The sequence below is a fragment of the Ambystoma mexicanum genome, chromosome 4p, assembly GCF_040938575.1.
Source record: "Ambystoma mexicanum isolate Mex_15411 chromosome 4p, UKY_AmexF1_1, whole genome shotgun sequence".
In the NCBI taxonomy this organism is placed as follows: domain Eukaryota; kingdom Metazoa; phylum Chordata; class Amphibia; order Caudata; family Ambystomatidae; genus Ambystoma; species Ambystoma mexicanum.
Window position 1 is genome coordinate 1,128,361,186 of NC_090927.1, and position 27,381 is coordinate 1,128,388,566.

A 27,381-nucleotide genomic window follows, 5' to 3' on the forward strand; every position below is an offset into this window, starting at 1 on the left:
ACGCTTCTTTCTTTACCTGGGTCATCCTGTGTGCTGGAACTCTTAAGTTGGTTGGTGTTGTTTGATCTAAGATGGCGTGCATTTGATTTTGTCTCCAGCACTTCTGTGTTATAAGGAGAAGGCAAAAGTCAATTCTGTCTTCTATAGTGAGCCAGTGCAGGCTCCTTCTTGCCTCAGAGACATGATCCCTTCTTTTGAGATCCATGATGGTTCTGTCTGCATTATTCTGAATGACTTGAAGCTGACCTATGTCGGATTTAGCAAGGCCTGCAAGCAGACTGCCACAATAATCAAGCCTAGAACCGATTATGGTCCTAGCTAATATCTCACGGTTTGATCTAGAAATGAAAGGGCGTGTTTGGGTCAGCAGTTTAATGTAGTATGAAGCTGAGGACACCAAACTGCCGACCTGTGCCTTCATATTGAGATTAGTCAAAGTAGACCCCAAAGTTTTCACTTTCTTTGGTTTTTATATCCCAACCATCAATTCGGAACTGGGCATACTCATTTCCCATTTTATGGGTTTTAGCCACAGTGGCTTCCACCATCAGTTTGGTTTTGCCTGTGTTCTGGGCCAGCCCATTATTACTCATCCAACATTGGATCAGTCCTTCAATCCGATTGATGGTTTTCACATCCTCTGCATGATTACAGAGAGCGGGATAACACACTGTGTATCATCTGCTTTCCGACTGGATGTTGTCCCCAAACAGATGGTACTCCTGTGGGAAGCCCATGTTCCAGCCGGCTCTTGGGGTTCTCAGTTTGTCGCCGTGGATATAGCCTTTCAGTGTCAATGGTATCTTGAATATCCAATGCAAAAGGCTTTCTCTCTTGGTGTCAATGCTATCTTGGATACCGGGTGCAAAATGCTTTCTCTTTCGCTGTCTGCAGCCGCTGGGTGCACCAGGCTGCAAACTTCTCATCGCCTCCTGCTTGCGAGTGTGTTTCAGTGTTTTTCAGCCTTAAGCTACAGCTTGTGTGAAGCTCCTCTTCCGTACTGCACATTTCCATGTTTTGGTGGGTATTCCCCGCAATCTGCTGCCAGTTGCAATGTACATTACAATCTTGCCTCCTACTGCCTCCCTCGATATCAAGTGGAAAACTTCTCCTCTGAAGTATTTCCCGTCTCTTTCTGTTTCCTACGCCACAATGTATCTGTTGCATCAGTAGCTCTGATAGGTTGTTCCAACGACGATACCAAGTTTCCTTCCTTCTACTTTGGCGTTGGTAAGCTTTGACACTGCCTGTCCTGCTATTGCTTTCCGCACTTTCCCTGCAACAGCTTCCCCCACGACAACCACCTCTGCTACTACTTCTGCCACTATGATCACTACTGCAACTACAACCACTTTCAACCACACGTTCTTCTTTCACGTGTGTTTTTATTTCTGGGCTGATTTCCCATATCCTACAACTAGACTGTTGCCAGTACTGTTCCTCTTCATGTGGCCTCCTCGGCCCAGTACCAGAGGAGGTTGGTTTTGCCGCTTGATGTTGCAGATTAGGGTTAGCCTGAGGTAGGATATTGCTAACCTTTTTATTATACTTTACTTTAAGGACTGGAATAATGTCCTTAGGTTGGGAAAAGGGGATGTAAACGAAGTGTGCGCAGATCCCACATGAGGAAAGCACTGGCAGGAGAGTATTCCAGGCAAATTGAAGGTGCAAGAACATACCTATATAAAAAAAAAACCCTGGCAGCAGAGTATACCAGGCAGTTACAATTCGTCATCGTCGACCTTGTGCCCTTCGAAGGCCTCAGTCTTCCTTCGAGTATGACATTGATGCTGGTATATAAGGCGCGTACCGTGTCCGTGCTTCAGTTCTGTTTTTCAGCGCACCAGCTCGTAACAGTTCTTCGCTTTGGCGTGTTCGATAACAGTATAGTTGCTAAAAATTTTGACTCGTACCCAAAAAAAAGGAGAGGAAGGGGAAACTTTCTTTGGGCAAACCATCGCCAAAGCCGTCTTTGGTAACCCCCACAAACAAATTGTCCGAAGATAAGAGCCCAAGAGAGAGATCTCCCCACCGGGTCACAAGGCATGGTAGGCTCACCAAGCCTTCGAGATCCTGTCATTTCTCTTCACCGTCTTTGAGAAAATCTAAGAAAAGTTGTCATCGATCCAGGTCGTCTCCTATGGATTCTTCACCCAAAGGGAATCTGGTAAGCTTTCCAAAGAAGGGGGCTAGTAAAGCAGAGCTGGAAAAATTCTGCCTTCAGATGTTGGAAGTGTGAGGGAGGCATGGTATCACAAGTAGACTCTGACACAAGAGCTGCTTGTTTCAAAACCTTTATTGATAGTTTAAAAGGGGTTGGAAAACTCCTATCTTGTCATATAACTAAGATAAAGTATTGTCGACCATCAAACAAAAAGAAAATTCAGTACTTAATCAAAATAAAATGGCATATACTAATAACCTAATGCCTGCCCTCTTTCTAATACAATAAATGTGTAAAGGGAATATGTAATGCAAAAAATGAAAATCAATGTTCAAAAGAAATGTCAGTATGGCTGAATAAACTCCCTTCCCCACGTTTTGTAGCACAGGGTAAGGTGGCACACTTGGACCTTGCGACGCACTCTGGCTTCGGACACAAGGATGCAGTTTGTTTCGTGGACCAGGGCCCACTTGGCCTTCCATGGAAAGTCACTAGTTTATCCACTGCATTTCTCGGCTTTCTCTCGCTCCAGCCCATGTCACCTTTTAGCGTATCATACAGTTCAACAAAGTTATTTTCCTTCTGGTTAGCACAATTCAGTACAGGTTTCCCTCCACCGGGTCAAAACTTTTAATCACAATTTGTGGGGTTCCCTTCCCCAAGTTTCAATCGCACCTTCATAGATCTCCCTCGATTGGGCAAGAGCCTCCTTTCACGTTCCTTTTGCTGTCCAAGACTTTCCGAGGCATTTGCTCTTACCTCGGCATGACCACTTCGACCTTCTTTCCTCAAACGTAAATTTTTCTCTCCAACACCAAGGCCTCTTGGTAAATGTAGTTTTGAGCCCAGTAATTATTTCAAAGTTCAAAGATATCCCTTAAATCCAGGTTATCCTCTGCCAGGATCCAGAGGGGTATCCAGGATTGTCTAACAAGTGGGGTCTGAAGCTAATGTATTTGGGCCCACAGCAGTGACATTGACATCTGTAAATACTCACACAGTGCTGCTGATTGGGCATCTACAGATTTTGAGTGGGCCTTGCCACTCAGGCCCTACAATGTCTACGCCTCTGCCAGAATCAAACCTAACGGTTCCAAGACAGTCTTCACATCCAGGTGTCCCTCTGCCGGGATTAAAGCTAACAGTTTAAAGCTTGCATCTCAGTTTCTTTCTCTTCCCACCGCTTTTATAGCATCAGACATTTCACTTAGATTTTCGATTGGGCAATCTTCTTTGGCCGGACGACTGTTACTTTGTATCCTTAATTTACAGTTCTTTATAATGCTTTGCTTTCTCTTGCGTCTTATCGGCACACGCGCAACCTTCATTCGTCGGATACTGTTGCTGTCAAGTTTCATTTAACACAGACCAGACTTGCATTTCTTTCATCAACTAACCGGCTGTGTTAATTCATTTTTTGTCTTTCGTGACTTTGATCCTGAAGTCAAGACTGCTACCACAACTGCTGTTGCACCTCCCCAACTACGCTGTTTTTTTGTCTCTTCTCTCCAGCTGGGCTTACTTGCACAACCTTCAAGGCCCTTCGGAGGTAATGATTGCTCACCGGGGTGTCCAAGGTATCTCTGTACTTCGGTTCCGTACCTCGGCCTGTCGCTCTGCTCCACCTGGTTCGCTGCCATCCTGGAAGAACTGCTCCTTCTTGTCCATCGCCTTGCTCATAGTGTGTCTCAGTTTTCCGCCTTTTAACCATGTGTGGAGAACCAATAGCTACCAGGTGTCTGTTATTAAGATCAAGTGCCTGACCCTGCCTGATATTATTAGTGGGACATGTCCAATGTATTGCATGGGTGGTACTCCTTTCAGCCTCAGATCTCCTCTTACTTGGCTCAGTGTTTGTGTAGAAAAGGGGGCGGGTCTGGGAATTTGGAATGTCCTATAAAATTAGACTGCAAAGGGGTATTTGTAAAGGGGGATACCATGTCTCATCGTCTGGCGCTCCACTCCTACTCCCCAGGGACCCCTCACCCAGGTGATCCTCCCGCACTTGTCTACCCCCAGGGTCTGGATCCAAAGGCGATGGCCGTGCCCTGGCCACCTGAGTAAGGGATCGCCAGGGTCTAGCCAGTGAAACGCCCTCTGGTTTTTCACAGAAGTGTTTGAGAAGATGGCAACGTCAGCCCCTTTGAAGAAGTCGTTGGGGACTCCCGACCCCATCGCGCAGGAGGCCAACCGGGTGTCGATGAAAACCGCTCCCCAAAAGCCTGGACAGCAGGTTGTCGAAGGCTTCAAAGGATTCAAAGACCTCAAGGGCATCTTGTGTGCCACTCATGGCCTCAACGCCTCGAAGGGATAACCCTCCTCCAATCCACTCGACACTGTCGGAGGCATCGAAGTCGAGCACATTGACTCCAAAGTCATCGGAGTCGACGCCCTAAACGTCCTTTTTGGAACAGTTGAAGGTTTACAAACCACAAAGCAAAACATACATATTTTACGTCTTTGGCCTCTATTTATGAGGAAGAGGTGGAGGAGGAAAAAAGCCCTTTTGTCATGGTGCAAGCTCCCAAATCCCTGAAACTGGTGAGCCCATCCCTGACTTCGGCATCCTTGGGGGCTTATCAGGCCCAAGCTAGGCTCACCTGGACTCAGTCCTGGCACCGCCGGTGCCAGGCTCATGGTAGGTGTTAACTATATGGTCTATATACTCTGCTCTGGGAGGCTGAGCCATTCAGTGCTGGGTGTGGTTTGGGACTACTTTACCTGAAGAGGCAGGATACAGTTAAGGGGACTATTTGCCTGGAACTACTTGCAAGGCTATTTAAACCGCACCCTGCAAACTGAACACGCTTCGCGTTATTCTGCACTCCTGCAGCGTAACGCTCACCGTGTCAGTTCAGCCCTTGCTTCCCTTCAGCCACGCCCGTCCAGAGTCTTCTATCCATCGGCACCTGTGAAAAGAGAAGAACAGGAGTTATTAAAGCGTTGAAGGCCTTATCTGCAGTCAACATCCTGGCCTCGCCATCTGCTTATCCACGGACCGCCGCATCTGCAGAAGAGCAGAACAGAAGGTACCCTCTCGGGTAGCTATTCACCTGGGGTCGGCCTCCTCCAGGAATTCCATGAGCAGTTCATCATCATCCGGAATTGCGCCGCGCCTCGACACCGTCAAGTAACTCCGTCGAGCGGTTCTTCCATCTTCTTCCTCGAATCGTGCCGCTCCTGCCGAACAGAAAAGAGACAGCAGGTTAGTCGCACACAGCAAAGGAAAGCTAATTAAAACTAACAATTAGCGCGCCTCGCACAGCGATATACTCACCGGCAGGAATCCTGCTCATCATTGTCAGGAGAGTCAACCCATCATCCGAAAACCGCCCAACTCCACGCCTGAAAGACAGGAACAAACATTAGTTACTTTTGAGCGAGAAAGACTTAAGGCAGCTATTCCAAGGAGTTATTGGGATAGAGACTTACCTGTTTATTCCGATTCTTCCAATTCAGCAACCTCCATCGGATCAGTGAAGTAACTTGATCTTGGAAAGACTGTATATCTGCGCCCCTGCCAGAGTGTGCAGGACGGAGAGCTCACCTATAAAAAAGATGAGCCAGAGGAAGAGGGGGAAATCGGAAGGAGGTGAAACCAAAACCAGCTCCATTCAGTTGGCTAATATCTTGTTTCGACTTGCAGGCGAACGTCTCCTGAGGTGAGAACGAAGGGAAGACGTGGGCTAGCACCCTCATTTAAGCAGCGCAACACCAGTGCAGATATCATCCTTCGGACACGAGTTACGCCCCCGTGGAGACCAGGTGAGCGTGACACCTTTTTATGGTCTTGTACAGTACAGCACTCCTGGTGTTCCAGAGGAACCGATATCCCAGGAATTAAGCATTTTGTGGACACCCTGAAGGATGCCACTGGTCTAGATACTTCTCCAGAAGTTGATTCTGGCACCCCTGACGGCTCAGGAGATGCCGATGCTTCTTATAGAGCAGTAATGGCAAAGGGTATAGAATACCTGGGCTGGGGTAGATCACCTGTTGAGTATGAACAAGATGACTTGACTGATATCTTGGATAAGGGGCGACCTAAGGACCCAGTCCTTCCCTTTCATACTGCAGGGACACTATTCCTGCAGTCCAAAAGGACTTCACTAAGAAATCTAGACCCTCATCAGTGGATCCAGAGTTTCTTTCAAAACATCCAAGTGCTTAAAGCCTTGTTGTTCAAGTAGCCACTGCCACTTCTAAGGGAGCAGCCTATCGCACGATTCCTCCAGACAGGGAGGATAAAAGGCTTGATGCTATTGGAAAGAACGTTTTTTTTCTTCAGATAGTATGGCACTGAAGGCAGCCAACGCCACTTGTGCACTGGCAAAGTTTACCTAAACCTTGCTGGAGGTAATTGCCATGGCATCGGAGCACATCCCAGAGACAGTGGTCATGCACTACCTCAACAAGAGAGGGGGTGTAGGGTCACTACAACTATAGAGAGAGGCGATGCAGCTCTGGTTTTAGGCACTGCAAGAAGGAATCTCTCTGTCAGCAGTTCATGTGGCCGGAGAGTAAAACACAGCAGAGGATGCGCTGAGCAGGCAGAGCACTGTCTCCCACGAGTAGGAGCTAGCTCAGGAAGTCCTTCAAGAGCTCTTCACCCTTTGGGGAAACTCTCGTAGATCCGTTCACATCCAGTGTCAACAGGAAATTCTGCTCCAGAGAATTTCCTCAGAGATGGGCTCTAGGAGACACATTGGTAGTGTACTGGGAATTTTTCATTGCTGTACGCTTTCCGCCAGTCCCCATCATTCCTCATGTTCTCAGAAGGCTGAGGACATTATGGAAATCCATGATCCTGATTGCTCTGGACTGGGCTACGAGAACGTGATACCCAGAACTTCTGGAAATGTCCATCTGCCCTCCAATTTGTCTTTCACAAAGGCAGGGTCCCGTCATGCATTCTTCATCCAGAGATCAGGACCCTCAACCTCCACGCGTGGTTTCTGAGAGGTTGAGGTACAAAGATTGAGACCTTCCTGAAGGTGCCATGGAGGTGTTGCTTTCAGCCAGAAGGCCAGCAACTAAATCTCTATACTGCTGCCATTGTAACAACTTCTGCAGCGGTGTAGACCTAAAGGAATTGATCCATTTTCTTGGTACACGCCATCGGTTTTGTCTTTTCTCCTACATCTAACCCATCAGGAGATACAGTTTGCTACGGCCAAGGGCTATCGTGCTGTGCTGTCCATTTTAAAGTGCTCTCCTGAACAAGGTTCCTACTGTCATCCAGTTTTTAAAAAGATTGACCAACATCTTACTGCGAGTTCCATTCATTGTTCCAATCTGGGATTTCAACCTAGGATTAAGCTTCCTGATGGATTCCCCATTCGAACCATTACATTCTTGTCCATTTAGGATGTTGTCTTTGAAAACCGCTTTCTTGACGGCCGTTACCTCTGCTCGCAGAGTGAGCGAGCTTCAGGCCTTATCTTCTAAACCACCATTCATGGTCTGTTAGTTTTGAGGGTTTGTTTTTCTTTTCTACCGAACATCGTGTCAGAATTTCATTTGATGCAAAAAATTACCGGCTTTCTACCTTCCTATTTATCCATCTAAAGAGGAGAAGAGATTGCACAGACCTTGCCCTAGAAGGGCCTTAAGCTTCTATAGTAACAGGGTTTCTAAGATGAGACTGGACGACACACTTTCTGTTGGTTACACGAGCCACAGAATGGGTCAGGCTGTTACTAAACAAACGCTGTCTCGTGGATTATACTGAGTATATCTGAATTTTAGAACTTGGCTGAGAAGGCGGTTCCCGAAGATTTAACAGCCCACTGAACTAGAGGTGTGGCCACTTCTTCAGCCCTCCAGAGAGGGGTACCGATGCAGGACATCTGCAATGCTGCCACCTGGTCTTCAGTGCATACATTTGCTAAACACGACTGTTTAGATTCCCTTTCTGGCTGAGAATCCAGATTTCGTAAGGCTGTTTTACACAGTGTAAATCAGAATTGAACTCTTCTTTCCCACCTACTACAAAACACTGCAGTGGGAAAATATCAAAGATGAGGAATATGTGGGAGGAACATCCGATCGAAGGAACGTTACCAAGGGCCCAGTTACCTCAGGGTTCGGCGCGCGGTATAAATAAAGAAACTAAACTAAACTAACTTGTTCTTATGGAAAATTTGTGTTGGAGTTACGCGTTTTCCTTTTTGAACATTTATAAACCACTCAATGCCAAAGACATTACCCTCTTCACCATAGAGTTAATTTTGTTAGAATGTGTGGGCCAGAATAGTACTTTGGACATGGCACAATTTTACTTTGGACTTTCTTATGTTGACAGACCCTTAGTTTTGGTTTTAGGTAGGGAAATGCCTCCTAGAGCAGGGACAGAGAGGCATTTCCCCACCCCCTTATATTTTATAAAAGAATTTGACCAAAACCATGACGCCCTTGTGTCTGAGTCTCATTCCTGGCTCATCACAGTAAGTATTTAAGAACCTCTGAAACCATTTAGAGGAAGTAGGGATCAAGCATATGTTGTGTCTCTGCTAGTTTAGCTGACCTAATGTTGGAGTCCATCCTTGGTGGCATAGCGGGAGCCACTGCAGCTACAAGTCCAGCGGGGTGTCCCTGTGTCCGCCCTCAGCCAGACCATAGTCCGCTTGAGGACTGGACTGGACTGGACTGGACTGGGCTGGGCCTACTGCGCTACATCGGCTGGAGTGTGGAAGCCGGTGCTCCGTCTTCTACTCCCGACCGTGCTCTACAGAACAGGAACCAGGATTCTGATTCTAGGTTCCTGTCTGCTTGGAGCACGACCGGGAGCCAGAGGCCTTGAGAGAAGCAGGAAGCAGCCGGTAAGAACATTTTTGTTTTTTATTTGTATGTGTTTGTGCGTGTCGAATGTGATTGTGTTATGTATGTCTGTATGGTATGTATGTAAACATGTTTCTGATGCTTTTTAATATGCTTAGAATCACATGCTGCGCATATAGTCCAACATCTAGTGGTAATCGCGGAGTATCGCATATTTCTTTCGAGGATCGAAATGGGACGTGGACTGTAGCACTATCCCTAACGTGACGTGTAGTGTACCCAAAATCCCTCACGCGTCGAGGTTTTTTCTTTTCTTTTCCGCCCAACTAGTTGGTCGCCTTATGCGGCGCTCGAAAGAGTTATATTGCATATATATTTACTTCTTTGTCCCACGAACGGTGATCGTCTAATCTTCAACGTACTTCTTTGACGACTGCTTCGTGGACCCCTACGCCGAGAAGACATCCACTGCTGTTCGGCCACTGGTGCATTGGTCGGAGTCTAGGCAGACAAAACGGTGGGAGGCCTACGCAATGCAGGCTGAGAGTTGTTCTCCCATCAGCGCCGTCACCTCGGACTAGGATTCTAGCGGCAGCCATGGCTCCGACCTGGAGGCTATAGACCTTTTGGCGGAACCCTCCGGTTTCCAGGTGCCCGTCCCCAGCCCCGCTAAGCAGGCCACAGGTACTGTGATGGGGAGTTCACACCCTGGCAACAGGGGCATACACACACTACCCAACGAAAAGCACAGAACCCCCAAAACCCCCTCGACAGATACATTGAGGAGGCATCAGACGCCAACAGGCCCGTCGAAAAACTTCGGCGCCTGTGGACCCTCGCGGGCCGATGCCCTCCCCGCAACCGTCGTCTCGGCATGCGACTGGGCATTATGCTAAGGGCGTTTCCACCAAAAAAACAGAGTACCAACATGCCGGTTAAGAGTGCATCAACGCTTAAGGTTTCGACTGTGTTGACCACTGTGACGGCGCATACAGGCACGTTGAAATCCATTCTACAACTGCCGAAATTGCGCCAGAGTCTCACGGCTATTATTTTGGCGTAATATTGGGGAGAAGTTGGACCCCCACCAGGGTTGTGGGGGGCCAGCAGCCATACCCTCACCAGCTATGGGAGACCCCAACACCTCCCATATGGCCCACAGAAATGCAACAGAGACCCCAGCAGGCAGCCACATGTTCCAAACTGCGTTTATTTCTGAGCAGCAAAAAAAGAAAAAAACACGCAGAGCATCGTGCACATCGAGAGTTCAGGCGCCGTCTCCCCCGGGGCTGGCTTGCAAGCCAGCTTTGTAATCACACTGCAGGCTGACCTCACAGAATTGGATCAGCTCCCAGAAACCTATCTCCTCCTGCTATTGGCTGCTAAGTGATAGGTTACCTATGTAGCCCTTATAGAGAGCCTGACAATTGGATGTTAGCCTTTTGCGTCAGTGGGTTGGTTTAGCTGTGCCAGCCCCCCATTACCTAATTCTAACTTGTTGCATTATGACTTTGTTCCCATAACTTTTTAGCTGAAGCAAGCAGTTTGCACCTGAGCTCTGAGCGCTGATTGGCTGGGCTGAGCCATTCTTGTTACAATTATGTTTCAAATGTTATGCGAGTCTTTGCGAAAATGTCTTTCTTTCCCAGAAAGAAAAGAAAAAAAACACACTGGGTTGCCGTGGTTTATTCGCATTTGTGGAGAATTAAAAATGTTTGTCTGCAGAAAGCAATCTTATCTTGAATGCGCAACCTTGGCTGCTCGTGGGTTTTGCGAGGAGCATTGCTGAAGGCTTCTGCAGCCAGTGTTCAGTGAGAGAAATGAACTTGGCTGAAATGTTCCTGAAACATGGCTTTACACTGTGCAATTAGACCTTGTTAATTCATATAGGCATTTGCAAGCCTTTAAACAGGGATTTTTGTGTTTGTAGATTCTGATATTGCAGCATTGATTCTAATGTAGCATGGAAGTTGCACTGTTGGTGAAGTGGGTGTGTTTCAGCATATTTGTCACCCATGGGTGCGCTGGGGCCTGGTTCAAATGATAACTGCGCTCCTTGTTCTTCCTGCTGTTCTTCTGTATATGCGCCTGGGGTGAGGGGGCATGGGTTTGATCTCGATTTTCCCTCTTCAGTAAGAACTATCAAAGAGCACCGCCCCTGCCCCCCCCCTCGTCGAGAGGTGTACTCTGAAGGCCCCCAGACACTTTCTAAGGCCTTAAATGCTAAATCGCCCCCTTCCGAAGAGCCTTTCTCTCCTCCAGGCCCCTGTGGTTCATCCCTGTGGACCAGACAGAGGTTTGAAAATTACATGGACAAAATGTCCCAATTCATGGACTTCTCAGAAAGGTACATAATCCCTAAAAGACCTTGGGAGGAAGACTCCTGCCCTATCCTACCTAAAATGCAGAAGCTTCCAGTTCAAACTCAAACTCATCAGGGAGACATTTTTGAGTATTCTGAGCCAGAGACGTATGGGGAGCCCTTTAGTCACGAAGACAACCCCTTTGGTCAGGAGACAACTGACCAGGGCTCAGACTTGGGACAAGATCAGCCAGAGGAAGGGCCTTGACTCTCACCAACTCCTACCCCTGACCCAGATGTTATTTGTCTGGACCTGCCCTCCTCGCCTCAACAGTGGAAGCAATCGCCTATTGACAACCAAATGGCTTTAAATGCCATCCTAAAGAGGGCCGCAGACCACTTCCAGATCACCACGCAGGAAGCTGTTCGCGACACTGATTTTGTTGAGGACATTCTAAAGGAAAAACCTCCTACAAGTCAGGCTTTTCCCCTGCTGAATTCCATTAAGAAGCGCCTTGCGCCTTCTTTACTGTCCCCTTCCCTTAAGGGCTGTCAACCCTTGGGTTGAAAAGCTGTTTCGCCCCTCTCCATCTGACCCTATGTATATTCGGAGCCATGCCACACCAGACTCCTTGGTTGTCACAACCACCAGGAAAAGGGCTGGGGTGCCACTGTCTACTGCAGAGTATCCTCCCCTTCAAGGACTGCAAGAAACTCTATGCCCTATGCAAGCGTATCACCACGTCAACAGCATATTCTACTAAAATTGTAAATACTACTCTTCTCACGAGTTATAGCTATGTGCAGTGGAATTTGCTTCAAGAAGGCCTTCAAGAGGTCCCTGAACCTGCACGATCACGCCTTCTGGTGGTCGTTTCAGAGGGAAAGCAAGTGACCCACAACATCCTTAAAAACACGCTAGATGCTGCAGAGACGGCAGGATGACTGGCGTAAGGTACTCTTCTTAAGAGGCACCCCCGGCTAAAGAATTCTGGTTTTAACCCAAAGACTCGGGCCTCCTTGATTAATAAGCACGTTGAAGACTAACTTTTTTGTAAGGCTGTGGACGCACTCTTGGAAACGCTAAGAAGGAGCATGAGATGCTAAAGTCCCTCAATCAATTCACAGCCAAGCCCTTTCAACAGCAGGGAGGTGCAAACTCTCGACGTTCCTTTCGGGGGCAGTCCTTCTCCCGTTCTCCACACATGCAATATGGCGTAGGAAGTTCACCATAGTCCACCGGACAAGGTTCAGCTGGCAACAGCCAATACCAGCAGCGAGGACTGCTCAGTGGAAAGAGTAGAGGCAGAAACTCCACTCCAAGAGGAACTCGGCCTCCAAACCAAAATGACTCGCCAGTCCGGGTCCTCTCCCGTGCTTCCCCGGTCGGGGGACGGTTGTCATCATTCATTCACTCATTCAAGGGGGTCACATCAGACCAGTGGGTACTCAAGACTGTCACCCATGGTTATTGCATTAAGTTCTCCTGGCCACCTCAATACCATCCGCCAAGGAGCAGACACCTGCCACCAACACATCTGCAAATACTGCTGGAAGAGGTTGAGATCCTGCAGTTAAAGGGTGCCATCAAAGTCGTCCCTATTCACCAGGTAAACAAGGGTATTTTTTCAGTGTACTTCCTTGTACCCAAAAAGGATCTCGCCATGCACCGTGTATTAGACTTTCGCCCAGCAAACAAGTACGTCAAGCCACAAATGTTCAGAATGAGAACATTGCAGGAAGTAATCCCACTGCTGTTACAGGGGGATTACATGGCAACATTGAATATGAAAGATGCATACTTTCCTATTTCAATGTTACCAGTGAACTGAAAGTACCTAAGGATCATGATACAGAACACGCACTCAGTTCAAGGTTCTCCCCTTCGGCATTACTGCAGCTCCTCGGGTGTTCATGAAGGTGCTGGCGGTAGACAGGCAGTCCATCCCAGTCTACCCTTACTTCAACGACTGGCTAATAACAGGGGATTTGTACGGAACATGCTTATCAAATAACCAGAAGACGCTAGATCTCCTCTTCAGTTTAGGGTTCTCGATCAATGAGAAAAAGTCCAGCCTAGACCCCAGCCAAGTCAAACAGTTTCTGGGGGTTCTAATTCGGACCAAAGACGGCCTCGTCTTTCTCTTCAACGAGAGGGTTCAAAACATGCTGTTCCAGATCCCTCACTATGTAGCCAGTCACGAGATGACCATATGCAAAGCCATGCAACTGTTAGGGATGATGGCCTCCTGCATCTACCTAGTTCCACATGCACGTCTGCGCATGCGCCCCATGCAAGAGTGGCTCTCGAGCCAATGGTGTCAGGCCAGCGGACAATGGGATGATCTAGTGGTTGTCTCGGCAGCGTCTTTGCAGTGGTGGTCAAGGGAAAGCCACCTATGAGGGAAAACCTTCACCAGCCTCGTAGTAGAAGCCACTCTTACCACCGACGCATCTCTGACAGGGTGGGGGGGCGCACAGTGTGTGGTCCCCAGCAGTAGCAACCAACCATATAAACCTGTTGGAACTGCTAGCAGTGTTCAAGGCCCTGAAGGCATTCCAAACACACCTCCAGGGGAAGACAGTCCTAGTCCTTACGGACAGTACTATGGCCTTGTATTACCTGAACAAACAAAGGGGAACTCAACTTTCCAGGGCTATCCAAACTGTCACAGAACATATGGAAATGGGCTATGAAACACAAGATGTTCCTCCTGTCACAAAACGTTCCAGGGGAACTCAGTCTTCTGGCAGACATACTCAGCAGAGACTTCCCACTACCCGTAGAGTACACGTGGCGATTACACGAGGACATTGTTCTCAACGTCTTTGCAAACTGGGGCTTCCCAGAGATCGACTTGTTCGCTACTCTGGAGAACACACAATGCCCAGATTATGCCTCCAGGTACCGCAGAACCGCTCCAAGGGGAACGGTCTCTGGATAACATGGTCAGGGAAATGTGCCTATGCTTTCTGACTCCAGCCACCCACCCGACTCCCCTGCTCAACAGGATAGTGCACAAGATGCACCAGGAACTAGTCGGGATGATCCTGGTGGCCCCAATGTGGGCTCGCCAACCTTAGTTCTCCCATCTCATGGAAATGTCAGTCTCCCCTCCCAGGAAGCTGCCTTGTCCCTACAACATGCTGTCGCAAGACAAGGGGAAAACACTATATCCATGCCCTCAAACTCTCAATTTATCAGCCTGGCTCCTGAGATCATAGAGTTTGTCACCTCCAACTCCCTCAAAGATGTATGAACATACCCGGGGAAGCACGGAAACCCAACACCATACATTGCTACTCCAGCAAACGGAAACGCTTTGTCATCTGGTGTAATGGCAAAAGCATCAATCCAATTGAATGCACACCAAAGCATATCGCAGTCCCCACCTTCAAACGACAAAAAGACGGAAGCACCAGTTTTCCTGTCCTAGCTCCCAAAAACTGGAATGCGCTACCACCAGCCATCAGGAAAGATACCTCCCTCATGTCATTCTGCAAAGCCCTCAAAACACAACTTTTTCACTAAACCTCACTGCCTAATGCTTACATAACTGGCACTGCTACTACTGTATTACACTATTGTACTACACACCCTAGACCGCTATGTAAGATGCTGTTATACTGCTGATATGTAAATATGTAAACTGTGTTTTCTGTAAGCTTCAATGTGTTTAATTTGTTGTACCTCTAAGCAAGTATCCTGTGACAGCGCCACAATGCCCTAGGGGCATTCGTGCTTTATAAATCCAATAATAAATGAACATTGTCCTGTACCTAACTCACCTGCTAGATTCAGGCCTGGTTTTCAATTCCATAAAGGTCCACTTAGCTGCACTATCCGCATACATCACATCCCAGATTAAAGTTTTGTGGTGGAAAATCCCAGTAATAAAGGCATTTATGGAGGGGGTAAAAATAATTAATCCCCCTATTTCCAACCCAGCTCTCGGATGGGACCTGAACGTTATACTTGCTAGACTAATGGGGCCTCCCTTTGAACTTATGTATAAGACTAGTCTTAAAGCATTCACCTACAAGACGCCTCTTGGTGGCAATCACATCAATAAGGAGAGTTAGCGAACTGCAAGCCCTTTCAGTTCAAGACCCATTCATCACGATTCACAAGGATAAGGTGGTCCTGCGCACTCACCCACGTTTTGTGCCTACATTTATTTCAAAGTTCCATGTGAACCAGTTCATAGAACTACCCACCTTTTTCCAGAACCCCACTAACGTGGCAGTAAGAAGCCTCCACACACTAAATGTAAGGGGAGCAGTGATCTATTACTTGGAAAAGACGAGGCCACTAAGAAAGACAAACCATTTTTTTGTTTCAGTGGCAACTGATAGAGAAGGGGATCCTGTCTCTAAATCAGCTCTTTCAAAGTGGATCGTAACTGCAACCCACTGTGCTACACTCTAGCCAAGAAAGATCTACCCTTCACGCTTAGGGCACACTCTACTTGGTGCACAGAACTACCATAGCCTTACCATAGCATTAATTGCAAATATTCCTCGAGTCCATTTGTAAAGCAGCAACCTGGAGTTCTGTACACACCTTTACACAACACTATTGCCTAGATGCGCACTCTAGGTCTGATTCTCAGGTGGGACAAGCAGTGCTAAGACATCTCTTTGCTACTGTTCCTTCACACATCCCTCCACCATCTCTGGGTACTGCTCGCTAGTCTATACACAGCATGTGAGTCTAACAGATTAACAAGCATCAGAAGACATGCATTACTCACCGTAATAGCATTTCTGATGATTGTATCTGCTTCGATTCACATGTGCCCACCCTTCCTCCACTCATAGAGTAGAATGAACATAGACATCTTACACCTCCTCTCTTCTGTACACACTTCCTCACGCTGACCATAAGGCTCCCTCACAGCAGAAAAAAACACAATCGGAGAGACCTTAACGTGTGAGGGATTATAAAGCAAGTACGATAAGTGTTATTTGTCTAGAGTCTACATTAGGGCATCTTTTTAAAATGTATTTTTATTGTGAAGTTGCCTTTTTCATGGCAAAGCCAACAGGAGTATGTTCTTAGTGTGGGTAATGGCATATATTGGCAGAGCAAACTTGGGTATACTTTCTTCTAGGATCATTACTGGATTTATGCACAAAGCAAACATTAGTTTAGCATTGGTGGAGTTATTGCTGGCGGGACTCCCTTTCTCCTGCGCACCTCCTCTTTTCCTGTTTCTGAATCAGACCGGCAGCCTAGATCCTGGTTTGTCGGGGAAACCAACTCCGGGGTTCCCAATTATTTGGAAGATTGGTGGGGATGACAAACTATGGATCAGTTGGGCGCTGGTAGGATATAATGGTCAAGTGGTCGCTGTTATGCGAATTGATCAAATACATGGTCCAGTCAAGTCTTTGAGGTCAGGTTCTCCATCCAGAGGTGAGGTCAGGTTCTCCATCCAGACACCAGAACCCTCAACCTTCACGCTTGGCTTCTGAAAGGGTGAGGTACAAGGATTGGGATCTCCCTGATGACATCATGGAGGTGTTGCTTTCGGCCAGAAGGCCAGCAACGAAGTCTTCATACTGCTGCCGTTGAAACAAATTTTGCAGCTGGTGGACGGAAGAGAATATCGACCCTTTTTCATGTGGTACACCAACTGTGTTATCGTTTCTACTCTACTTGGCAAACTCAGGCCTTCAAGTTGGCACTGTAAAAGGCTATCTCGCAGCGCTTTCTATCTTCAAGCGCACTGCGGAGGAACCATCGTATTTCAAACTTCCTCTAGTGGTACAATTTCTCAAAGGATTAACTAATGTTTATCCTCCAAAACCATTCCAGGTTCCCTTATGGGACTTAAATTTAGTCTTAAACTTCCTAATGGGCACTCCATTCGAACCACTTCACTCTTGTGCTTCACTCTTGTGTGCTGAGATTTCTCACGCTTAAAACTGTCCTATTGGTAGCACTGACATCTGCTAGGAGAGTGAGCGAGCTACAAGCTCTCTCCTGTAAACCCCCACATACAATCTTCCACAAGGACAAAGTTGTCCTACAGGTGAAGCCTAATTTCCTCCCAAAGGTGGTTTCTGAATTTCATATTACTCAGAAAATTACCTTACCTTCGTTCTACCCTCCTCCCCATCTGGGGAAAGAGGAGGAAAGGCTACATAGGCTGGACCCAAGGCGAGCTAACAGCTTTTACATCAACAGAATGGCTAGGATCAGGCAAGCAGACCAACTTTTTGTAGGATACTCAGGTCACAAGTTGGGACTACCCATAACAAAACAAACCATCTCCAGGTGGATTATTTTGGCCATTCTGGAATGTTACAAACTGGCAGGGAAAGAGCCACCCCAAAATCTCAGGGCTCATTCAACCAGGGGTATCGCAGCCTCTTCAGCTCTCCAAAGAGGGGTACCGGTCCGAGACATATGTGCGGCTGCCACATGGTCGTCCGCACATACATTCACAAAATTTTACAACCTGGATTCCTCCACTACTCAAGAGACCAGATTTGGCAAGGCCGTATTACATTCGGTCCATCCCTAAAGGGATACATAACATTCTCACTCCCACCTCCAATTACATGCCACTGCTATGGGAGTCTATCAAAGATAAGGAATACGTCGGAGGACACAATCCCTTGGAAGAACAAGTTACTTCTTACCTGGTAACGTTCTTTCGACGGGATGTTCCTCTGACGTATTCCTTATCGCCCCTCCCATCCATCCCCGCAGTGATACTTCCCTTGTGGTTGCAGCTTGCGCTCCTTCAAGGTCAATGACCAATTCAGGCATCACTTTTCTTATGCTACAAAACGGAACTGAGCAACGGACGTAGCGCGTGGCTATTTATGGGCATGATGACGTTGGCGCCGATACGGTGGCCGTCGAGGGACATCGGCTCGGCGGACGTCGACACGCAGTGCCCTCTACAGAAAATGTTTTCAAAGCCAGCAAGCTGGAAACGTATTATCAAAGATAAGGAATACGTCGGAGGAACATCCCGTCGAAAGAACGTTACCAGGTAAGAAGTAACTTGTTCATCTAGTCTAAAGAAAGCATTCTGCCACTGTTCACAACTAACCTGCCTTTCTTCCCTATTCTATGCTGATACCCCTCACTTAAGAATTCACATGCCTATATAAATCTGCCTGCAGCTAGTGCATCTATTACTGAATTTAAGTATTGTGTGGTACCACATAGATTGTCTATATTTGCCATTCTTTGAATAAGTATTTCCTAGTACAAAGAGTTATCATTTAAATGTTTATATATATGTATACCTGAATCTTATTTTATATAAAGAAGCTGTGTTATCACCTAACATAGTGTGTGGACATTCCTTTATGGGGGCTTTGGGGAAACATTGTACTGAAGAACCAACCTGCATTACCTCCTGAAAGCTTAAGCATGGCTGCTTGTCCATTGCTACCAAATGGAGAGCCCTGGCTGCGGTATTCTGTGCCTTTACCCTACCATATAGAGGGCAGAAGTACAGATAACCCCCTCCAGTCTATACAGGCATCATGAAAGTGCCTTGGTAAATGCTCCTTTGCACAGTGACTTGCATCTGTTGGATTTTCATAGGAGTAATCTTTCAAAACCGATGGCAAACTGTCTTGCTTTTTACATATTTTTTCACTTCGTGCCATTTTAACCCATTATTCACGAAATATTGTTTGTCGCTTTTGGATATTTGTGGCAAATATTCACACCACACCAATAAAATAATCACCAGCTACTATTGGTGGATGGTATTTTGGCTGCCAGAGCTCCTTGTTTTTAAGGCGATTTAATCTTTGATCAAAAAACATACTTTCATATTTCACCTAGTGCAGTGTGACCGTGTCTCATCACAGGCATCGCATATGTGTGCTGGCCAAGTTCGCACTGGAATGTGGAGTGGCCCCCCTCTTTGTCGAGGAGTTTGGGATGAGGGGACTCTGCATGGCTGGCAGTGGGAACCGCCAAATTCTGTGCTACGCCCATGCATCCCTAGTGTAAGATCCAGAAACTCCTGAGCATCGCCCAGGGCAGTATTGTACAAGTCACTCTCTGGGGTTTAAAGTGTCCCAGACCACTTCTTTATCTGTGCCCATGTCTAGGAATTGGTGTGCGGTTGAAGTAGATGACTGGGTTTAGCCAGGATCTATGGTCTTCCCATTGTGTCACTTGGCATGTTCGCTTTAAGGTGAGGTGGCAAACCCACTTTGCTACTTGGGCAAACACTATATCAGACCCCTCCTGCCCTTGTGGTTATGTAATGCTTTTTTGTTCATGGGTGCTCCTCTCCCTACTGGGTTCCGACACAATACCTGGTATATCACAGTCGTGCAAGACTTCTTTTTATGGGTTGGTGACCTCGAATTTCTACGCAAATGGCCTGTACACAAGGTTGCTTTGATGGTTGGGCTCTGCCGGTCACTGGGAGTGGGCTCTCGGCAGCCCTCTTGTAGCCTTACTCCTCAACTTGTTTCTCTTCAGCTCTGGCCTGACAGGTTTAGCCCACCTCCCTTCTTTTTCCCCTGGCTACTGTTTGGTCTTTTTGCTTAGGCACTTCAGATTCTGGTCTCCTGACTTTTCTTTTTGTGTCTTCTGTTTGGCCCTTTTGCTAGGCCAGCTCGGTTTCTGCTCTACAAACTCTCCTCCTTTCTGCTCTGCATGCTACCATTCTTGCTGGAACGCTGTCAAAACAACCACCTCGTCTGAAAGCTTGAGTCACACTGTTGTAGATTGAATAATTGGGCCAGTGAGCAATTGGTTCTTGGCTTCGGTGCCCTACCAGTTTTCTGCCTTGTGATTGGCCCTTGCTCAATAGTTCACCTACACAGTTGTTTTATGAGTAATCCCCAGGAGTTGTCATAAGGTTTTTGGTCTAGTCGGCCTTTTCCTCGGCCCTTGCATTCTGAGGTCATAAAAGCTGTGGCCACCGTGCTGGGATCAGGGAGCGCCTTTATGGTGGCCCACTGATGGGTTCTGGAGACCTCTACTGAAACAGTCTATCTGTTAGCAGGTTCCTAAAGACCCTGCGCTGATTGTGACTACTTACGCTGTGTGTCAACCAATGAGATCACACATGGGTAAGCCTGACATGTGTCTTTTTTGGACGGCCTGAAAACGAATGCTCCGCATTCTCTTTACCGCACGTACAGTTTTGGGCACATGCATGCTTTCACGAGGTACAGATAAAGCCTTTAATGAAATGATAGGTTCCCAAAAATGTATTGATTTGATATTTTCATTTTTTTAGGGTATGCAAGTGAATTACTTCATTCCACCGCAACCTGTAGAAAGTAAGCAAGAGGCGAGCACTAAAGTGATGGACTTTAAACCAAAGGAAAGAATACAATATCCCAGTGAGTTTTTTAAATTTTATTTCTCGTATCTTCTCCTTTACATAAACCAATACCTGCTGTGAAATTGTATGCGTTAGCGTAACAGTAGCTTCCAATTGGCTTTTCCGTGGGAGTTCATTTTTCTTTAGTTGAACAGTCAATGTACAGTGGTGTTTATGCTAAGGAAGGCATTGTTGAGTGGCCAACAGCATCTAGTTCTGACTGAGCAATTTAAAGATTTCAAATGATGGAAGCTGTTGGGCTGAGCAAGATGCAATTTGGAAATGGGGCCAACACAACATGAAAAACAAGCATTGGTAAATCCATTAAGTGTGGCCTTTTCACAATTAACATCTTATATTAAGTTGTTTATGAAGCCATTTTGGGCATAAGCTTTTGGAAGACTATCTGAAGAGAATACTGGAATGTGTTGGTAGTCTCAGAACAAACATCAAGGATTGAATGGCTTGCTTTCCTCTCGCAAGGCTGGTTAGATACACACATTGATGGGAAGAAAAGGTACCGGCACTCGTGAAAGTATAGCTCACCGCAAAGCTGCTTTATTTGTACTAGGACGTTATCAGAAATTCTGAGCTTTTGTACTTCTAAGGAGATATAATATACATTCTACAGATAAAGGCAGTGCATTATTACAGATGTACAGTAAATCTTTTCAGAACAGTCAGAAAAATGTGAATCCGCTTGGAATCTCAAATTATTGTTTACACTTTTGTGTGGGTGTCATGCACCTGTTATTGTTTTTACAGACAATTCTGATAATTCCAGGTCTAATGTGTTTGTTAAGGTCTCAATTATACCAGCAACTCAAAAATGTCCTGCATTGACGGGGGCAGATTGGACACTCCCAAATTGAAATGCATTCTGGAAATACATGTGTCGCGCTCAACTGCAAGCAACTATTAATGGCATGGACGTCTGCAATCTACAGGCCACACAGGTAGACGCATCAGCTGCGCAACCAAATTTTGGAAAATACATTGTAAAAAACAGATGTGCTTCTTCCTCCCCACGACGACTGAAAATCACACACAGTGAGCAAACCAAATTGAAATATGAAGGACACATTGGAGATCACCCACTCCTCACAATGTCCCTATGCCATACACAGCATTGGCCAAGATGTCTGTCACACCTGTACAGCGCTCCCATGCTGACAGTCACTTATGAGGTGAGGTAATGGCACCAGCTCACTTATGTGATCCCTCCTTAATAAATGTTTCTCAGTTCTGCAACCCACCATACAGATTTGTTTCTCTTAAATTTCATAGAATGTTGCCACTGCGTTCCAGTGCTGATTTCCAACAGCTCCAATACAGTCCTTCTTCAATGCTGTCAAACACTGCCATTGCCTATAATGGCTGCACTCCACCAGCCTTTTGCTTCCTATGACCAACCGGCAACTGCTGCATACTTCGGGACTCACCAGGATTAATGTCAAATTGCCAGATACATGATGACCACTTACTGCAGTGTGAGCAACTAACACAGAATCCATGTCAACGTCACTGGCCAAAACATCAGCCAATTCACCGACTCTGTAGGTATCGGGGGAAAGGAGGTGACTGTGATATTGATTAAGAACATTCCTGCAGTCATCATTGCACGCAAGTGTCACAGGTAGCCTTAGGAATACCCAGACTCCAGAGGATGGTTCAAGGGTTTTTATTTGGTAGAACTAAGATTATTCAGAAACTTGACGGTATGTGAATGAAATGTGGCAAACTAAGGGCCACCCCACTCTCATCGCCTTTTGGGTTTCCCACCTCCGTAAGACCACGCTTCCCTATTTACAAGGTTGGTAACTAGAGATTGGTACCATCTACTATCTGGAATTCTGACTAGAATTATGGCCTTAATGCTTTTGTCTTTTCTAGCTGACTCCCTCCATGGTCCTTTTAGAGGAAACCTATCCTGGATATGGTTTTTAATGAGATGTTGTGCCTTTTCAAGTGCCCACTTCCTCTCACTCTGTTTCTGCACAGTTGTGTTTTTGTCCTTTCCTTACTCTCTCCGTGTTCTTTGTTTACTCCACTCCCTCTCTGCCCTTCTCTCACTTATCCTCTCCTCTACTCACTCCTTGTATCCTTACGATGGTCACACAAACTCCTATCTACTCTTCTCCTCTCTCCACTGTACTGAACTGCCAGTCTCCTCACCCTTCTACTCTCCACTCGCCTCTTCTCTCCCCTCCACTCTCCAATCTTCTTTCCCCTCTCTATTGTCTACTCTCCCCTCTGCTAACGTCTAATCTCTTCTCCTCTCTCCTCTATTTTTTACTCTCCTCCCACTTTCAATTATCCTCATACACTCCCTCATGCACTCTCCTTACTTTCACTCACAGATGGGTGGTGATGGGAGGCAGTTCAGAGAAACTGTGTCCTGCATTGGATAAATAACTACTTATTTGGAAATATGAGGGCATGTATGTGTTGCAGGGAGATCTCCCTGGGTGGTGAAGTTGCTTGATTTGAGTTGGAATCCAGAGACATCTGAGCCTGCTTGGATATACACATGGGTACATGATTGTGTGTAAGCCATTTGGTAGTTTGAAGATCATGAAAAGATTATGGTATGCAAGAGAACTTGTATTTTCAAAGGATTGACTGGTATGAGCTAGTTGGTGGTGCTAGTGTACAAGCATGTGGCCGTCAGGGTACGAGGTTGAGAGTTTGATGTTATTCACAGGTTAGTCACATATATTGAATGAAGTAGCAAACCCGAAAATGATGTTGCGAGCATCGCATAACGTTCAGATATCAAATCAGTGGCACATCTCTGTGTCAAAGGTGAATGACCACTAAGGCACAGAGAGAGTGAGGGAGCGCCACACACCCCTAGCAGCATCCCATTTCTTCAAGGATTTACAAAAAAGATATCATGTTGTGCAAGTGAAAAACTGAAAGAGCATGTGGTTGCACAAATGGGTCCCCAGGATGGAATTTGAGACCCTCCTATCATCCCAGCGCTCCCATAATGGAAAAGTTGGGACTGGGATTCCACATTGGGGGACGTGAGATATGCTTTTGAGTGCATTATTGTAAAGTGGTTGGTGAGGATTCCTCTATCCCTTTCCAGACAATTGTAATTTTGTTATCAAGGGAACTTTAAGGGGACTTGCACAGTGTTTTTCCTGCTTGTGTTTCTCTTGATCTCTACTATGTATTTTTTTTAAATGTGTTGTGTTTTGGATTACAATTTAAAACCTTTCACAAATTCATCAATTTGACAATCAAAAACATTAAAAATGTGAAACAAATAAAACACATAATTATACTAATAAAAGCATTGTGTCCCATTTATACAATTTACACACAGAAAAGAAGAAAGAACAAATCTGAAACTGAGCTCTCACCTACTAATACATTCAGATGGACAAGCTCATAATAAATAACCTCAAATGCATCGTCAACCAAACATTTTAACCCCTGATCAGTCCTGCAAAGGCAACACCAGATTAACTAATTTAGAGATGTTAACAGTTTGAGAATGTCCTTAAAAAATTCAATAAACAATCCCACAAGATGTTTGCTACTACTGCTGATGGCGAATGAACAAATCTTTCTAAGTGGAACAATCTTCTCTGTGCGAGAGCAGAACAATCCCTAATTAAATGGTAGAGTCTCTGGTTATTCTAATTTACGTAAGCGAAAAGTTCAGCTATTTTGGGAGAGTCCTATTTTCGGACCCACTATTTCCAAGGTTGTTAAACCATTACACAGGAAATCTAAAAAACAAAGTTCTGTAATCACTATAAGGGAATTTAATAACATATTTAATAGGCTATTTCGGTGCTGGGAAATAGTTGATATATTCTTTATATAATTTTAGATCGTTAAGACTCTCATTTGATTATCATCCAATTCCATTAGCTTTTTCTTAACTCACCTCCTGTCGTCAACAAATATTATTCCTGCCTTTTCCAAAAAGCTTTCGCAGGATTGCGTAAACTCCTTTTAGAGTAGGATCCGAATTTGTGTGTGCAACTCCTGCCAGACTATCAAATAGAGAATTTCCACTGACTTCTTTAATCTTAAAGTATAGTCCCAATGTGGCCCATCTATATAAAAACCCAGGGAATTTAAATCCAGCTCTAAACGAATAATCCTGATGGGTACAGAGTTAGGGAGGCCCAAAACTGACCTCCAAATACTTCCTTCACAAGTATTTAACCATCTATGAATCTTAATTGATAGCACTTCCATACCATAGAGAAGAGCCGGCATCGCCTTTGCTTTGTCAAATTCTAAAAAGGGCTTTACGGAGAACTAACAATATTTCTTCAAGATGACTTTCATCTGATTTATAAAACCAGGCTTCCTACTTTTAGTGATTTTTATTTGCATTTTTTATTTGCAAAGATAAAACCCAAATACACCAAATTGTCAACATCCTCAATAATGTCTCCATTAATATTCCATTTAAAGTTTTTATACTTTTGTCATGTTAAAAATAAAAATGCAAGACTTTGTCGGATTTATTTTTAAAAGATTAGCACGCACGTAATTACCCACCAGATCAAAATTATGCTGTAGTCCTACAGGCGTGACGTCCAACAAAATAAGATAATTGGCATACGCCAACCACCCAACCTCATGAGAGACCAACTTGGGAGGGAATACTGTCACATTGTTATGGTTAAACTGGAGGACAGAAATATACAAAGGTGTAGGGGCAAGAACACACTCTTGCCTCAGACCTATGACCACTGATACATCTCTTGAACAGCGACCCTCCGAATTCAACTAAATGTTTAGATTGTTCTCTGTGTAGAACAATACCAATATCTTTAGAAGACCCTTAGGTACATCTTTTTTGGCTACTTTAAGCCACAACAGGGTCCTAGCCACCTTACCAAATTCTGCCGACAAATCTAAGCTAGTTGAATTTTGCGGCGGGCTCCCTTTCCTCCATGACTTAGAGTTACAAAGCGTGAAGGCCAACCCGTTTAGATTGGTTCCCATTCCTTTCCTGAACCCCATTTGATAGATACTCAGAATCGTTGTAGATTTTATCCAATTCACTAGATCCTTGAGCACAAAACTGGCTAATAACTTTCTTGAGGTATTGATTAAGGAAATTAGTCTATATCTATTTGGATTCGTACGTAGACCTCTGCATGACCACTTCGACCTCTGTTGAAACAATTTGACAATCCACAATCTTCACAACGCCAATGCTCTTTGGTGCTTGTAGTTTTACTTTTGTCCTCTTGACAGTTTTCAAAGTCCATATACATTTCACTCAATCAACTCTCGTTTCGGATTGCGATTACTTTCTTCCCTTTTGTTTCCTGCTTTCCATTACTCAGAACATTTCACAGAGACTTTCGAATGTGCGATTCTGCTTCACAGGACCACTCCGTTGCTTTGTACATTTTTCTTGGCATTCAATCATTGTTCTATTCATTACGCATTTTATCGGCACACGCGCACCCTTCAACTCGTGTTACATGCCTCCCTTTTACTCTTAACACAAACCAGGCTTTTGTTGCCTTCGATAACTTACCAGTCGAGTTAATTGCCTTCTATTTTCAATGCTTTTCACATAGCAGTCAAGGCTGTTACCAAAACCTCCTCTGCTCCTCCTCAAATCAGTCGTTCACCCGCAAGGGCAGCGGTCTGCCTGGAAGAACTTTGAAGGTTTCTCTTTTCCGCTCACTCGTTTTCGTCATGGAATGCTTACTGCTTCCCGTAAGGGTGGAATTCTCGCCTGGCTCTCCGCAGCAGCTGATCAGCCCCTTGGCCTTCCAACTTCCACAGCCTGGTTCATATCAGTCACGAAAGAGCTGTTCCTTCTCGTGCCCACCCTCGCTCGGTGTGTGCCTGTACGCGCCACCTTTTATCCTGACAGGGAGCATTAACAAATGGCAGGTGTATGTAATTTGGATTACGTGCCTGACTGACTGATCTTACTAGAGGAATAGAGCCATTCCAATTCAGTAGATGTAATCTTCCCAGGCTCATTCCTAATCTTCCTCAGCTCAGTAGTATTGTCAATGTGAAGTGGGGAGGAATTATGGGAGTTGTAGTTTCCCATAAAATAAGTGGGGATAAGGGTTTGATGGGTTAGGGAAAAGTGGGGATACTATGTCTCACCATGAGGTGCTTCACCCCTATTCCAGAGGACCCCTTTCCCAGGTGATCCTCCCTCGCTTGTCCACCCCCAGGGTCGGGATCCAAAAGTGATGGCTGCCCCTGGGCACCCGAGTACGGGATCCCTGGGACTAAACTGTAAAACAGCCTCTGGTTTTTCACACGGATCATAAAGGCAAAACGGACACAACCCGACAGGTATACCTCCTTTGGCTCTTTAAGGTAGCTTGCACAGAAATCAGCCTATGCTCTTCGAAGGGATTTGAGCTAACACAGAAGCAATCCAAACAACAATAGTACTGTGGTGCCATAATAAAAGTATGTCCAACCAAGGTTCTATAAAAATAGGAGACTTAACGCACAAATAAAAAACACTATAACACACACAAACCTCTGTAACAAAAGGTGTGGACTATGCAGATTTCTAATAAATAAGTGTACTCTGGGACTGAAAGCAGGGGTGTACAGGTAATTTGTTTTATTATATATTATTTTATTGCTTATAGTGTGAACCCAGGTCAAGATCAGTGGAGCACATTACTACAGGATTGAGGCAGAATTTGGAGTGTCATTTTATACAATACAAAAATAAGGCGATTACCTGTTAATCTCTCTGGTTCGTCAGGTAAGTATCAAACGAGAATATAAAGGGTTTTGAACCAGAGTAGACAGGATGACAAGGAAATCTTGTTGATTTTTCT

The 27,381-nt window shown here is 45.7% G+C and overlaps 1 protein-coding gene across 1 annotated transcript in view; it reads left to right on the top strand.

The window, feature by feature from the left end:
* Positions 1 to 27,381, top strand: part of SHPRH (SNF2 histone linker PHD RING helicase) — a 1,474,452-nt gene that overhangs the window by 188,098 nt on the left and 1,258,973 nt on the right. Inside the window, exon 7 of the mRNA XM_069606718.1 lies at positions 20,483 to 20,588. Coding sequence (XP_069462819.1) covers positions 20,483 to 20,588 — 106 coding nt within the window. The remainder of the gene's footprint in view (positions 1 to 20,482; positions 20,589 to 27,381) is intronic.